The sequence below is a fragment of the Propithecus coquereli genome, unplaced genomic scaffold, assembly GCF_000956105.1.
Source record: "Propithecus coquereli isolate 6110/MARCELLA unplaced genomic scaffold, Pcoq_1.0 Scaffold83, whole genome shotgun sequence".
NCBI lineage: Eukaryota > Metazoa > Chordata > Mammalia > Primates > Indriidae > Propithecus > Propithecus coquereli.
Window position 1 is genome coordinate 3,837,505 of NW_012154507.1, and position 16,372 is coordinate 3,853,876.

Below are 16,372 nucleotides of genomic sequence, written 5' to 3' on the forward strand. Positions count from 1 at the left end.
AATTTCCACCATTACAGGAAATTCTGCTGCACAGCACCGGATAGACCTTGCTTCTAAACCATTCTACACAATTTGCATGTGTGAGTGATCTTTAATGCAAATCTAAACTCATCCTTCTCTTGCTTAAAAGCCTTCAATGACTTCCGTTTCCATCAGCAGCAATCAGTTAATAGGTTGTGAATCAATTTTGTGGGTTGCAACCAGCATTCAAAACAAAACAAAACAGCAAAAAGAATAGAAGGGAAAGTACTCATGGATCTTCAGTACAGTTTTGTGAAATTTTTGTTTTGGTTAAATCTACATTTCGTTGTCTCTATATCTAGATTTCTATCTCTGCATAACTTGATGTCTATATGATGTTCCACTGGGTTGCAATGAAAAAGTCTTTCTAATTATGCGCGGTGAGCAAAAAAATTTGAAAAACTCGGGTTTATGGGACATAAGCTCCTTATCCAAACATACAGGGTCCTCTGTGATCTGACCCCTTGCTAACCCCCTTTCTAACTCTCAATATTGTCTTGCACTTTTTGTTCTAGTCATACAGAACTGCTGTTGGTTTCACCTAAGACACCAAGCTTTTTTCCTTCTTTTTTTTGCGTCCCCGTGCCTTTGCTCATGTAAACTGTTTCTTTGGACTGCGGTTCTAACTTCTCTTTGCCTGGAGAACTTCTACTTATGTAAGGCTCACCTAGGAAACAACTCCTGCAGGAATCCTTGCTTCAGTGCTCCAGGGCAGGCTGGGTGCCCTTGTTTGACCTTTCATAGCATCCCACAGACATCCGTTTACAGGGTTACCATACCGTAATAGTTTATTTAGCTGTTCGTTTTCGGCATCATCTCTCAGTGCAAGTACTATCTTATTTATCTTTACATCTGAAAGAAGAAGCGTAGTATTTGGAACAAACTAGGCATTCATTCAATAAATATTTGTTAAATGAATAAACGCGAGAAGAAAAGAAAAATAAATCTATCAACAGTACAATATATTAATAAGTGCAACTCGGACTCCGGCCATCAGAGGGCGCCGGCGCGGCGGGACTGGTGCGCAGGCGCGCTGGGAGGGCGGGCGCCGCGGCGGCGGCAGCGGCGGCGGAGGTGGCGGTCGCGGCTGTGGCCGGGGGAAGTGAATGGTTTTACCCAGAGGGCCCTGCGCCTCCTTTCTCCGCTGGCACCGGCGCTGCTCTCTGCTCCTCCCCGGCCATGGCGTTCACGTTCGCGGCCTTCTGCTACATGCTGGCGCTGCTGCTCACCGCCGCGCTCATCTTTTTCGCCATCTGGCACGTGAGTAGCTGGGGCCGGGAGAAAGAGGGCGAGGCGGCGGCGCAGCCTGTTCTTGTCCCGGGCTCGCGGTCGGGGCCTTAACGGCTCCCGGAGGTCTGCGCGCCGGGGCATTGGGCCCCGGCGGCGCGGGCTGCGTGGTGACGGGGCTGCGGGCCCTTCCTGCGCGGTCTGGGGGCTGCAGGTCCGGGGGGAAGCCAGGGCGTGCGGCCGCCCGATGGATGCGCCGGCTGTGTTTCGGCCCAGGCCGCGCGCACCGCTACTCCTCCCCGGCTGGGCGGGGCGGCGACGGTCCAGGCGGGCCCTGCGGGACAGCGCTCCGCACGCACCGACCCTCGGCCGGCCGGCGGCCCGGGGGAAGATGTTAAGGGCGCACCGAGCCACGACACCCCGACACGTACTTGGTGTAAATGAAGTTTTCCGAATTTTTATTATTTAATACAGATTGCCTTTCTTTTAGGGTTTCCGCAGGAGTATGGCCAAAATGAGACAGTTGTAACCTACTTTGGGTGAATTTCCAACTCTGCTTTCCAGCACTTGTTGGGGTCTCTTCAAATAAAATCACCTTTTTTCGGATTCTTGTGTCCTGGTGAACTTTGATGCAGGTTGGATTGATTACTTTGTTGACTGCATCTCCGAGCTTTCCCCCTAAATCATACTTTGACCGCGGGTTTTCTCAACTGATAGTCTTCCAAGTCACCCCTGTATTCAGGGTAGCTTGAGTTAGTAAGGGAGTTTTAATTTGATTTTGAAATTCTCAGAAACCGTAAGCTTCTCTAGGAGTATTTATTTCCATTATATCATCATCACTATTGTAGGATAGAAGCACATACTTACTGGTTCCTTAAGGCACAAGTTGTAGGTTCCATGTGACAGTTGTACAAGGGATTTTTAAAGATTCCTGTTTCTCTAGCACAAAATTAGAAGCATTGACAGCCCTCTGGCAATCAACATTAATTAAAAATTTATCTCATATTTGCTTCTTTCTTCCCCGTAGTCCAGTATGTTCTGGAATATTGGTCTTAATTTGAATGGGCATGTTCGCTCTGTAGTAAATTTTAAGTCAGGTTTCATCATGCCCATAACAAGGATTTGTTACGAAATATATAGAGGGGCAGAGTGGTTAAATAGCAGCAGTGTCTTGTGCAAAAAAAAAAAAAACACAAAAACGTCTCAAAGGAAGGATATCACAGATCTGTTCCTTTTTGTTAAACGGTGTGATAATGTTTATAATTATTTTAGAACCTGACTGCTTGTGTAGTGGGGAATGCTTATGTAGGCTGTTAACGGTGTCAGAAATAACTGCTATCTCAAAGTGCTTGTCATTTGGAACCAATAATTTGAAGAGCATTTTAGGCTCTTCTTTGGTCGAAGAACAATAAATAATTTGGGAAGCAAACTAGCCTTGCCTTAGCCTCTGATGAAACTTTAAAAATGTGTGGTTTCCTTTCATCTATAGATGTGGGTTTAAAGTCACTTTCTGCTTGATGGGTGCACTTTTTTTCTGGGATAATAGGGATTCTTAAAAGAGAGCTGTGGTGTGGCCTTTTTCACATTTTTACATTTTGATCCACGTTGTGTTTGGCTTAAGGAAAACCTGAACTGCACTTTTAAAAAAATGACTAATTTAGTTTCAGCTTTGAAATGAATATGTGTCTGGGTGAAGCAGATAATTTTAAGTCCTGTTATACAACTAAAAAGAAATTCATTTGTACCACAGATTAGTGGAGAGCTTTTATGCTTAGGGATTTCTTAATTCAGAGAATTACTGTATCCATTCAGAAACAACTCTAAATAGCTATATAGTTTTAATTTTTCTATTATCCACATAACCTTAAGTTTATTTTCTTAGGTTTAGGCATGCCTAAGACTCATTTTGAAATTTCAAGTATAAATTCCAAAAATCCTGTTTACATTAATCATTGTATTAGAGGATATTCTTTATGCTGATGGTTACATCTGTCATTTTACTCCTAATTCATGTGATTGATGTTCTGTGGAAAATAGAATTGAGGGCATAGATTGTTGGAAAGCTAAAAATGCAGAAGTCAGTCCTTAAAGGTGTGTATCAAATTTGAAGGTATCCTGAATTGTGTACTTTGGCATCTTTAGGGATTTATCTCTTTTATTGTTTTTACACATCTGTGGAAAATTTTGTGACTGTCTTTGTTCAGCCGCACAGCTGCAAAAGGTTTGAAAACCACTAGTTTAAAAATCTCAGAGGAGTTTTGGAAACTCTAGCTTATAGCACTCAAACAGAAACCCATTCAGCAACAACATATCCAAAAGATCCCTTGAAATCACCTGAAGAAAATGTTCAATTTTTTTTTTTTTTTGAGGCAGAGTCTGGCTCTGTTGCCCTGGCTAGAGTGCCGTGGCGTCAGCCTAGCTCACAGCAACCTCAAACTCCTGGGCTCAAGCGATCCTCCTGCCTCAGCCTCCCAAGTAGCTGGGACTACAGGCATGCACCACCATGCCTGGCTGATTTTTTTTCTATATATATATTTTTAGTTGTCCAGATAATTTCTTTCTATTTTTTAGTAGAGACAGGATCTCGCTCTTACTCAGGGTGGTCTCGAACTGCTGACCTTGAGTGATCCACCCGCCTCGGTCTCCCAGAGTGCTTGGATTATAGGTGTGAGCCACCACACCCGGCTGAAAATGTCCAATTTTTAAAGTTAGTTTTAAAGATAAGTTTTATGTTCTGTTATTAAAATGGATCTTATTGTAGATAAGTAATTGTATTTGTGGTTATTACTTTATTTATTACTAAAATGCCTTGTAAAATGATATATCATGGCCAATATCAGGTACGTAACAATGTCTACTAGTAATTAGAAATTAGTATCTTCTAATTGCATATTTGTATTTTAACATTTACATGTGTTAGGGTCAATAGTGAAGGAAAATCCCTTTTGGTGAGTTCTTTACTTTTTTTTAATCCTTAGTGCTATTTTTTTTCACTTTTTTCCTTTTTTCCTCCTCTTCTATTCTATATTTACTGAACACTTAACTATGTGTCAGGCAGTATTTTATATTTTAGGTCCTGGAACATAGTAGTGAACACAATAAAAATCTTTGCTCTTTTGGAGATAATGTTTTAATGTTTAATTATTTTCCTTCTATTCCTATTTGGTTGGAGTTTTTTAATAGGGCAGGTTGGTGAATTTTATAAAATTCTAGAAGTTAGAATTTTACAAAATAAGAACTTTAAAAGGGAAATCAATAGGCATACTAAAAGCTAAAAATGTGTAACTACTGATTACTGATAATATCGAGTAGCACTATCTCACATATAAAGATATTCATAATCTGCCAGGGGAAGAATAAATTAGGTTGTGTGTCCCTTGGGTGACCAGTGGCAGTAACTAATATGTCTCCCCCATAAACCTTGCTGCCTTTGGTATCTTTCTTTGACACCTGAGTTAATGCCACAAAATGGTGCATAGTCCCTATTTTGACTCTTAGTACATTTTGATTTATAAGTTATGTATTTTAGTGATCTTTGAGGTTAAAACCACATTCCTCCAGAGTGTGGGCAAAAGCATCCTTAGAAATGTATGTGTTAGGGTACAAGTGGGAACAAATTGAAAAGTTGGAGTCCATCTCTAGTGTCCCACTGTGCAGTGTGCGAAGGGAGGGGCATGCACAGATAAATATTGTAAAAATGGTCCTTCTCCCTGAGAGTGTCCTGCCACAAGCAAAGCTGTACATAAATACAAAACTCCAGTGTGCGAAATGCCATATTGGTGGCATTCTAAAGCCTGGTGCCATGCGGAGATGTAGACAAGGATGTAATTATTTCTGCCTAAAGGGGTCAGGGAAACTTGCAGAAAAGAGTTAACACAGGAAGAGGGCTTTTTTAGGATAAAGACGAGTTTGGATAAATAGTTGTGCAGGTGGGGGAAAGATCATTTCAAGTAGAGAAAATAACTTGAACAGAGGCATTGAAGAAATTGAAAATTGAAGATATAGCACAGTGGTATCAGATCATTTTAGTGATAATGACACAAAAGTATTTTCAGTTCTTTAAATCTGACTCTGGCTATTCTTGTTTTTAGCAAATACTGAGTTTACTGTAAATTGGTACCTGTAATGCTGGTACACTTTTGCTTTTGTTTTATTAACTGTATTCAATAATTATTTGATGATAGGGCAGGTTTGTTGCTGGTTTTTATTAAAGTGAGTGTTTCTAACTGTTTTAATTTTATTTTAGATTATAGCATTTGATGAGCTGAAGACTGATTACAAGAATCCCATAGACCAGTGTAATACCCTGAATCCTGTAAGTTGTAATATAAGATTTATCTTTAGATTTTAAAAATATATTTGTTTTTAACTTGATATAATTTGAAAATGGCCATCATTCTCAGTAGCATGTTATATCTGTACTTTTTGAAGTAGGCAGAATTTTAAAAATATTCTTTTTCCTGTCATGCTTGACTATTCTGACTATTATTAATCTGCTTGTGATCTTGTCAGCTGTCATACTAACATTCTTCCAATCTGCTTTTTACATTGTCGGCCAAAGACAGTTGAAAAGGTCAAAAAGATTAAAAGAGTCAAAATTGCATTAAAGGTGTGTACTGCTTTTTAGTTTAATGTTTTAATGCTATATTCATTTCATGGGGAGGGTTAGGCATTTGTTATTTGTAATGTTTTGTTCAGTGTGCTCATTCATATGCCTGTTGAGGTTTATGATTTCATGAAATTTCACATTTTATGCAAATGTTTGCTTGCTGGCCCAGTCAAGTAGGGAAAGCTGTTAAATGCTTATGCGTTTTTTTTTTTTAATCGTTATAGCCATAGGCACTTCTATATTAATTACTTGGTGCAGTGTTTCAAAGTTGGTTAACATAAAATGACTTTAGTAGATGGTGAGATTATTCTCTGGTTGCGACTTACTGTGAGGTACTATGCTAGTGAAATCTTTAGTATGGACTTGCCTACCATATCTAGTTTTATCTTTGGTTATGTGTATTCTGGAACATATTAATTCAGTCTTTCAGCTGGTGTTTATTCAGAGCCTTTTAGATTTTAAGTGTTTTAGATTTTAGCCTTTTCGCTCTGTTCTTGGGCTCTGGGATCATGCCTTAATGCTGTCCTTTGGATTCACAGTGTCAGAATTTTGTAGGTAACAATTCATTTACAGATGTCTATGGTTATTTCTAGTGTATATCCACTTTAAATTTATAAAACAGGTGTGTCTTACACTAAGTCTGAGCTACCATGGATTTAGTGATAATGTGGCCCCATGGTGCTTAGGGGTTTTCCTTATATTTGTGACTTCATTTAGGAAGATTCTCCTTTTGCCCGATTGGTCAGAAACTGAATGATTGTTTGTAAGAAAGCAGTGGATATGTCGTCAAGAAATAGCATCTAGTAATTCATCTTTAAAAATTACTTAATGAAAATGAGAATTTTTGTAGATTTTAGTTGTCTAAAACTCTAATGCACTAGTATGCTAAAGGTATTTGGAAAAGCATCTATAAAGTTAGTTTGCCACTTTATCATTGTTTCCCAGATAAATGTGAATGATAGAATAGATTTCTAGTTTGTCTTTAGAGAACTGTTACAGTAAGACTTGATGTAGTACAATTAAAAATATTAACTTGCTAGCTGTTTCTCTGCTTTTTTGAAACAAGACGTGAGAAGGTGAATTTGCCTTTTCATTGGAGATTAATAAGTGTTCATCGTAAAACACCTTAACCTTAGTAGTTGAAATTGTTACCAAGAAATGAAGAAACTGAAATTTCTCCTTTTGACAGCTGTATATTGATAGTATTCTATGCGCTTTGGCTTTTCATTACTTTAAATAACCAAACGACGGTGAGAGTATCAGATGAGGATTTTCCTGGGTGCCGGGCTCTGTGCTAAGTACTTTGCCTGAATCGTTTCATTCAGTTCTCATGGCAATTTCAAGAGGTGGGTATATTGTTATTCTCATGAATAGGAGGGTAAATGGAGGCTTTGCGAGGTTAAAGCACTTTGCCCAAGATTATACAGCTAAGGTAGAGCTGAATTTGAACTCAGCCTGATTTTTGAAGCTCAAACTCTTGTATTTTCCTAATTTACCGTCAGTTTAAGAGGGGCCTATTTCATTTTAACATAGTGCGTGATTCCTGGTTTTTCTTAATGGAAAGAAATTCTCACTGAGAAAAGATGTGCTTGGGATATCCTAATGCTGGAGTTGGTTGGAAGGACGTTTTATGGCAGCACAGGTTGCATTTTGCATAGGATAGGGTGCCGCTAATTGGCTGAATAGCAGTGCATCTGACAGTTTTCCCTATTTAAATTTGTTTTGACAGTTCTGCCAAAGTATGGGGGAAGACAAGTATCATTAATTTTTAAATTGTGAACTTTAACAATAAATATTATGTTTTGCATGTTTAAGTACTATCATTTCAGCCATATTTGCATGAGGTATTCTTTCTGGATACTAGTTTTTGTGTAAACCTTGGTTCCTAAATGGAATAATTTTTGTCACTTATGGGGAAGTTTCATCGTTGAAGAATGATCGGAGAAGACTGGTTTTTATAGGAGATATGTAATAAATGTTTCTGGACTTATTTGAGGAAAAGGAAGGGAGTGTGACATTTGTTTCATATTAGAACTGCAGATTATCTTCATTAACACTTTTATTAAAATATATTAAGAACAGTGGGTGTCATACTTAAAAATTGTTCTCTCCTCAGGCCTCTCTAAGGGTAGGATGAAACCTTGCATGAGGATTTGTTAGCTATCAGTTGGCTTTAGAGGGCTGAAATAGGCTTATTATATTTTAAAGAAAAATCCTGTAATTTAAACTAGTATTATAAAAGCAGCTCTAGGGAAACTCCTAATAAAATGTATATTTTTCTTGGTTTGTCCTGGTTGTAGTTAGGTTTCAAAGGTGTCTTATGGCCATTTTCTATTTTAGGGAACTTTGATTTTAAATAGATGCTGGCTTAAAGAAAGGTTCATGTTATTTACAAATTTATATACATATGCAGAATTTATCTTTTGTTATTTATTATGTTGCTTAAGTTTGTAGAAGATACCTGATTAGTGTTGTAGATTAGCTGGCTTTACCAGGGCTTCATTTAAAATAATATTCATTAAAAAGTTCACTCTACTGTTTTAAATTGGAGAGTGATTTGGGAGTATAATTATATTATTTCTATAGCCATGGTTTCCTCTCAGGAATGATCTGATGATGTTGAGTGTTCATATGATTTTAATTTGGTATGAGGTGAACAATTGAGAAACTGGCTTCATAGCTGTGATGTATAGGAGATTTTTTTGGCTGAAACTTGCAATGAAAGGTTTTGATATTTTTATTTAACAAAGTATTAGGCTGAAATCTTTAGGATGAGAAAGATAATTTGAAATAAATGATTAATTCCTCATCATCTTATAAAAGGCATTGTATTTGAATTAATTTTTCTTTACTAAATGCTACCTACTACCAAAAGGTTTATTTTGGTTTTGGTCTTTTGCTGTGTCTGTAGCATTTCGTTGGAAAGCAGGCGTAAAGAAGCGGAAAGGCCACCATGTAAGAATGAGAACTCAGGAATCTGGAAAATTCTAATTTCATGGTTAAGAACTCAGTCTTTTCCCTCCTACATTGCAGAAAGCAAATCTTTTGCATCTGTGCATATTAGTGTTCTTCCCCCTTGACTGTGCTGAGATTATTGGCTGATTGGCTTTCCATTGAAAATTTACTTCTGTGGTAATGTGATGTGGTTTGCTGAATATTGTATATGTAGCATTCCTAGTTTCTGTTAAAGGCTTAAAAACACTAATGTGTCAACTTCTAAAGGGGAGTTTTGTTTTTGTGAATTTTTTTTAATATCATGTTGCATGTGATCAGATACCTCATTTTTGTATTTTTATCATTGTTGAATGGTGGCAAGAAAAAGTATTCCAGTTGACTAGCAAATAACTGAACAATCTGGGTGGTAACTTTATATCATTTAACCTCTTGCTCTAAGAATGTGAGTTTTAAATTTTAAATCATTTATCTTATTATTTTAGTGCAAGCTATATCCTCTAGTCAGTTTGCTTGTAATCCTGCTTTTTGTAAAAAATTAAATATGGAAATAAAACTCAGTAGTATCTTTCATTTCTGATTCTAAGAAAACAGTGATTTTTCATTATGGAAACTTGGTTGCCACCTGCTTTCCAGATTAGCAGTTGACTTAATGCCAAGGCATTTTGATAATGGGCTTGTGTTTTTCTTCCAGCTTGTACTTCCAGAGTACCTCATCCATGCTTTCTTCTGTGTCATGTTTCTTTGTGCAGCAGAGTGGCTTACACTGGGTCTCAATATGCCCCTCTTGGCATATCATATTTGGAGGTAATATTTAGATACGCTTTTAATCTTTTTCCTAATTAAATTTTAATTACACTGTGGTTCATATGATTATCTTATATGCTAGTCACCTAAATGAAAATTGAAAATTAGTTGGCATTTATTTTAAAAAAATTGAGAGGATGAACAAAAACCTGTTTTAGTACCTTACTTCATTACTTTCTAAAGGAATTTTTTTAAAAGTGAGGTATAACTTACCTACAGTAATATGCACAGGTCTGAAGTGTACAGCTCAATGAATTTTTACATAAGAAAATGTAAAAATTTACACCTGTGAAACCACTACCCACATGCAGATATACAACAGCTCCAGTCTCCAGAAGATTGCCTTGTGCCCCCATCCTAGTCAATTACCCCTTTACCTCCCAAGGCCACTGACCTCTATCAACTTAGATTAGTTTTACCTGTCTTTGGACTTCCTATAAATTAAAATGTGCAGTGTGTGTCTAACTTCTTTCTCCATGCTTGCTTTATGACTTTACATAAGTTTGTTTACTTATAAAAGGTAATCACATTCCGTAACTTGTTTTGTTTAAAATAGGCATGTCAAAATCTCATTGCCTTCAATTTTAGGAAATATATACTGAAGAAGTATTTAGGAGTAAAGTGGTATCATATCTGTAATGGACCGAAATGATTCAGGGGAAAATGTAGTTAGAGATAGAATGAGAACGAGAAGGATAAAGCAAGTGTGGTAAATGCACACATTTGGAATATATGGGTGAAACGTTCTTGAATCTTTTCTGTAAGTTTAAAATTATGTCAAGATAAAAAGTTAAAAGAAAAAAAATCTTAAAAAAACTTATTTTCTTTTTAGATTCTTCCTATTTTTCTTGGATTTCTGAAAATGCAGAGACCAAAATAACTTGTTTAGCTGCCCCATTCTGCTCATTTAGGGGCTCTAGTTTTAAAATTAAGATGATAAAAGGAAAGAATTCTACCTGTTAGTAAAAGTATACTTCCCTATATGGAACACCTCTCATCGTAACAAATGTTTGAGAAGAAAAACCCTCTTTCCCATCCTGAAGGTTTGCTGCCCTTTCTGCGTGGCTAATAGACTATGTGCTTATTGCAGGTATATGAGTAGACCAGTGATGAGTGGACCAGGACTCTATGACCCTACAACCATCATGAATGCAGATATTCTAGCATATTGTCAGAAAGAAGGATGGTGCAAATTAGCTTTTTATCTTCTAGCATTTTTTTACTACCTATATGGGTAAGTTTAAAAAATTAAATGAAAATTTGATTTCATTTTGTTACCTTTAAAGTTTGCAGGCATTATGGTCTTAACACCTTAAAATCCTTAGAAGAATAACTCAGTGTCTTGAATGGTGGTAACAGTAGTGGCACAGTACATACCAGCAAATTCACACCCGGTCAACGTAACACACACTGGTGCTTGTCAAGGCAGCAAACTGGCCTGCAGTCAGAGACAGAAAGTTTGATCAGGGTTGCTGCTTCCCAAGTTTTCAGATATATTCAGTCAGTAAAGGACAGTCATTATTCTCCATGGCAAAGTGATGGCATTGAGAGGATAGGACTGTGTGGGTTTATAAAAGTTTCTGCTTGTCTTCAGTGACTTTCCAGAGATTGTATTTAATTTGTTCCTTATCATTCTTCATGTACTGTGTGCTTTGCCCATTATTTTCTAGTTTGCTTGATCTGAGTGGGGTGATTGAAAGAAATGGTTCTATCTTGTGGAGTGGTGCAGTGTCTGATCGATTTTTCTTCTTTTAATACTCTGATGGACTCATACCATGTTCCTCAAGGTCAGGGTTTCTCAACTTTGGCACTGTCGACAACTCTGGGCTGGATAATTCCTTTTTTTGGGAGGCTGTCCTATACCTTGTAGGATGGTTAGCAGCATCCCTGGCCTTTACCCACTAGGTGCCAGTAGCACCCTTCTACCTGTGTCATGACAACCAAAAATGTCTCTGGACCTTGCCAGTTGCCCCCTGTGGAGCAGAATTGCCCTGATTGAGAACCACCACTCTCCATGTACTGTAGGTACAGTAAAATGGCTGCTTATTAAGGCTAGAAAAGGTCAGTGTTAAGTGTGGAATTATAATTTTTCTTAAAGCTATATAAATATACTTTTCTCATCTTTTTTGATATATAGTCAACTAGAGAGGACTTTCCACCCGATTTTCAAAATAATAAAAAAATTAGAATTAGCTATATAAGGTGAAATTGTTGAAATAATTAAGCTTACATTCTTTCTCCTGTTTGTTACTTGAAAACTTGCTAAGTGTTATATAATAGGCTTATGTTCATATTTCTCTTTACATTATGTAAGTTTCCATTATGGAAAAGGATGAATGGAGTGACAGACTGAAATTTAGGAAAAAGCTATATTTATGCTTTTAGAGGTTATAACTATGAAAATGAATATCCTTTAGTGCATCTGCATATGTGGTTGACATATGAAACAAAGATAGTAAGTTCTGAAAAGTGAAATTCCATGTGTCATCTTAATTTCCTATTAGTTTTCATTTTTTAAGTTTCCATAACAAATGTCTGGAACAGTGTTGGCATATAGTAGGCACTTAAGACATATTTGTCAAAAGAAAGAAAAGAAATGAATGAGTAAATGATAGAGTTGGAGAAGTGTATTGTGGGAAAATGTTTACCAGGATATGGTGGCACTAGGACATTTGTTCTGTTTTAAATTGTTGAGTTTGCTTGACTCTTTGCTTTGTGTTTCCATTTAGAGATACATGCTTTGAACCATGCCTCTATGCTATCACTCTTTATGTAGAACTGCCCTTGGCAGTTCTTAAGCCTAAATCAAATGGTTATTGCCTTTTATTTTGCTGGGTTTGTTCCCCCTTTTTTTTTTAACCCTGCTGTTATTGCTTAGAGCCTTTCTCTAATGGGAAAGAGCCTTAATTGATCATTCCCTTCTGTAAAATGGGAATAAATACATTACTTGCCTTCTAGGACTGCTTGGAGGATTAAGTGAGGTAATGTATATAAAAGACCTAAGGGGACCTGGCATGGAAGGGGACCTGGCATGGAATGAGCCCTTTGGAGAGGCTCGCTCCTATAATTAGACACAGCTCCAGAGCAGTGTGGTGTTTTGGATTGCTTCTCTCAGCTCTGATCCTCCATTAAGCTTTCAGCTGTGCTGTTCTACTTGCTAAAATTGGAAAGGAAATAGGGGACAACTACAGCACATGCACTGAGCCAAGTCCTATATTAGGCAAAAGTCCATAAATGCAAATTAAAATCATTGTGATCTTGTCATTACATTAGTCTTTTCATTTTCTGAGGTACTAGTTTGCTATATAAAACAGACTCAACTTTTTCATGCTTAGTTTTTATAATGAGGAATGTTTGAATTAACAGTTTTTTTCTTTTTCCAGCATGATCTATGTTTTGGTGAGCTCTTAGAACAACACACAGAAGACTCGGTCCAGTTAAGTGCATGCAAAAAGCCACCAGATGAAGGGATTCTATCCAGCAAGATCCTGTTTCCAAGAGTAGCCTATGGAATCTGATCAGTTACTTTAAAAAAATGACTCCTTATTTTTTAAATGTTTCCACATTTTTTGCTTGTGGAAAGACTGTTTTCATATGTTATACTCAGATAAAGAATTTAAATGGAATTACATATAAATTAATATAAAATGATTACCTCCGGTATTGACAGGTTGGAACTTGCACTCCTTAAGGAACAGCCATAATCCTCTGAATGATTGCATTAATTACTGACTGTCCTTAGTCCATTGGAAGCTTTTGTTTATAGGAATTGGTAGGGCTCATTTTGGTTTTATTGAAACAACATCTAATTATAAATTAGCTGTAGATAGCAGGTGCTTCTGATGAGCTGGAAATGTATATCTGACTTGTAAGAAACTTCATGGGTTTCCTCATCTATCATGTAGATGATTATATATGGGTACATTTACAAAAATAAAAGTGGGATTTTTTTCCCTTCTACTTGAATGTCATCCCTATACGTATATTGCATGAATGAGAGATTTCCCATATTTCCATCAGAGTAACAAATATACTTGCTTTAATTCTTAAGCATAAGTGAACATGATATAAAAAATATGCTGAAGTACTTGTGAAGAATGCATTTAAAGCTATTTTAAATGTGTTTTTATTTGTAAGACATTACTTATTAAGAAATTTGTTATTATGCTTACTGTTCTAATCTGGTGGTAAAGGTATTCTTAAGAATTTGCAAGTACTTTAGATTTTCAAAACTGAATGAGAGAGAAAATTGTATAACCAATCCTGCTGTTCCTTTAGTGCAATACAATAAAACTCTGAAATTAAGACTCACTTTCAGTGCATTGTTTTAAAGATTACAAATAGCTATTTCCTAAACTTGCTTAATCCATAATAAAGACATATTGCTGTCATTTTTTAAAAAGTAGAGTATTAAGTTGTGGTTTTTCTTAAAAATGCCATGCCTGGACCTAAAGAGGAAAATTTTTAAATAGCCATGCACATTACCCTCTGTTGTCATTTGACAAGATTCATAAACATTGATGGCACAGCAGCATCATTTCTGTTACCAATTTGAAGAAAATTATCGTAGCACTCAAAATATTTTATTTATTTATTTTTCAAACAGAAATTTTAAGGTAAAAGGGCTTATAAATTTTTCTGAGTTTTTGCTGCTTGTAAGGCAGGTAAATTATGACTAAAGAGGTATAGGGGTAGAAACTATTTGAATACCCATATCTAAATGTTATTAATGACATTTGTTGGTTTTCACAATGCTTAACTGGTATTCCCCACTCCCCATTCCAGGGTAGGGGAGAGTTTGGTCCCAGACTATATTCATGTTTTTGTAAGCATTCTTGTGCTTTATGTGGGATGAGGAAGTGAATGCAATTGAAAATAGTGTAAGTGGTTCAGAAATTTCTTGAACAGGGATCAAAGAAAGAAAAACCAATATATAGACATTTCACATAATGACCAAGGGTGTTTGTGGATGTGTTTGTGGAAGTCTTAATCTAAGAGCTTCTTGAATTAGATGCTGTTTTATTCTGTACTAGTAAAAAGTGCTTTGTTCCAATGCTTCCCACCTTTGGGAGAGAGTAGCTGTTACTGTTTTGGGATTGGGTAATGGGGGTGAGTATGTTGAAGAAGAGGATGTAGAACCAGAAGAGTGAGGAGAGTCGAACAGTTTCATAACCAGGAAAGCTTTAAAGACCTTGTATTTTATAGTCTGGAGAACACCTAGAGGGATCTGACTGTTCATCAATTCATGCAGTAAATTTTTGAGCACTTGATAGGCACTGCAGATTCATGCCTTGAGTGTGAGCAATAAGTCAGTTTCTAATCCACCTAATTATGTCAGTACCCACTCATTTTTCTTTCCCATTCACAAGTACTTTTGATCATGAGAGACCTGGCCAAGTCTTCTACAGCCCACGTAGGTTTCTTCGGGCTGTTACTTCAATATTCCTGTCAGTATTTTCATGAACACTTGCTGTCTTAGCAAACAGTACTTTCCTTTATAAATTTTACAAACATCCTTTTAATAATCTATTCCAGAATATTCTCCAGGATTAATGCAAAAAGTTTACTCGTTGGAATTTGTGGAAGCCACTTTCTCATGCTTCCGAAATTAGATATGTAGCCCTCAGCTGATGCTCAAAGGTGACTGACAGTGAGGTTCACCCATCTCTGTGCTAGGTTGTTAGTTCCTGGGCATGTAAGTGATTAGAAGATTGAGTACTTGGATGCTCTCATATCTACCCACGTTTACTGTTTGTCTTTTATGAAATTAAATCACCAAGAGAAAGCAGAAATAAAGTAGTTGCATTTGACAATATCCCACTTGCTCTTTCCTTGCTTTGAATTTAATTTGTTTCCCATGTTAATCTGTTTGGGGTAGCCCTAGCCTTCCATTATTCCTGCAGGTTCAACTGAGGTTCAGTTAGCCTGGGTTGATATATCCTTTCCAGTTTATGTTAAGTGCTCCATGTGCAGTATCAGCTGTTTCTTTAGGTACTGGTTTTTTTTTCCTTGTTACAGTTACTGTTGATATTATGTTCTTCAGTTTATCTTTAAGAGCTTTCTAGCTCTCAGAAACCATTTTCTCCATTTGTGCCTATTTTATTGCATCTAGTGTCACCGTGGTTATATCTATACCAACAACTTTGTTGCTATGGATACTACAGATTCTCCCTAATTAAAAATCTTACATTTAATAATAAATGTAGCCTGTTTAGCAGTTATTCCACTGCGTAGTAATATCATGGCAGTATGTCCCTTTACTACTAAAGAGGTATAGGGGTAGAAACTATTTGAATACCCATATCTAAATGTTATTAATGACATTTGATGGTTTTTACAATGTTTAACTGGTATTCCCCACTCCCTATTCCAGGGTAGAGGAGAGTTTGGTCCCAGGCTATATTCAAACTGCTAATTTGTTTGAAATTTGAACCATTTTTCATGGGAAGGGGAAGTGATAGGAAATGACCAGGCAAATCCACTTTTGACATGTATACGTTACCAAGTATTAGTCAGTTTTGAAGCCTTACCAATTCTCCTATGAACTGTCAGACCTACCAGTCAGGTTCACATATGGGGATAATGGTGTTTGACAAGGCAACAAAGTACATGGTAGTTTGTAGCATGTGTCTCCTTTAAAGCCTGTTCTGTGTTTTCATGCTAATAGCTTTCCATAGAGCTCTTCTCCGCTCCCCAAATCAACATATTTTGAAGGTATGTCAAATATTTGCATAGAAAGGAAATAGAACTATATGT

The 16,372-nt window shown here is 36.8% G+C and overlaps 1 protein-coding gene across 1 annotated transcript; it reads left to right on the top strand.

The window, feature by feature from the left end:
- Positions 1 to 1,053: 1,053 nt before the first annotated feature.
- Positions 1,054 to 13,927, top strand: CNIH1 (cornichon family AMPA receptor auxiliary protein 1). The gene is made up of 5 exons (XM_012663788.1): positions 1,054 to 1,281; positions 5,495 to 5,563; positions 9,504 to 9,616; positions 10,707 to 10,850; positions 13,000 to 13,927. Exons 1-5 carry the CDS (start codon positions 1,201 to 1,203, stop codon positions 13,025 to 13,027), a joined length of 435 nt encoding a protein of 144 aa, XP_012519242.1. The 5' UTR covers positions 1,054 to 1,200; the 3' UTR covers positions 13,028 to 13,927.
- Positions 13,928 to 16,372: the final 2,445 nt, after the last annotated feature.

What these genes read in the sequence shown, in the direction of transcription:
- CNIH1 (XM_012663788.1), top strand. Translation starts at nt 1,201, where the DNA reads ATGGCGTTCACGTTCGCGGCCTTCTGCTACATGCTGGCGCTGCTGCTC. An exon ending in TTGGCATATCATATTTGGAG is followed by an intron (nt 9,617 to 10,706) that starts GTAATATTTAGA and finishes TGCTTATTGCAG; the next exon opens with GTATATGAGTAGACCAGTGA. An exon ending in TTTTTTTACTACCTATATGG is followed by an intron (nt 10,851 to 12,999) that starts GTAAGTTTAAAA and finishes TTCTTTTTCCAG; the next exon opens with CATGATCTATGTTTTGGTGA.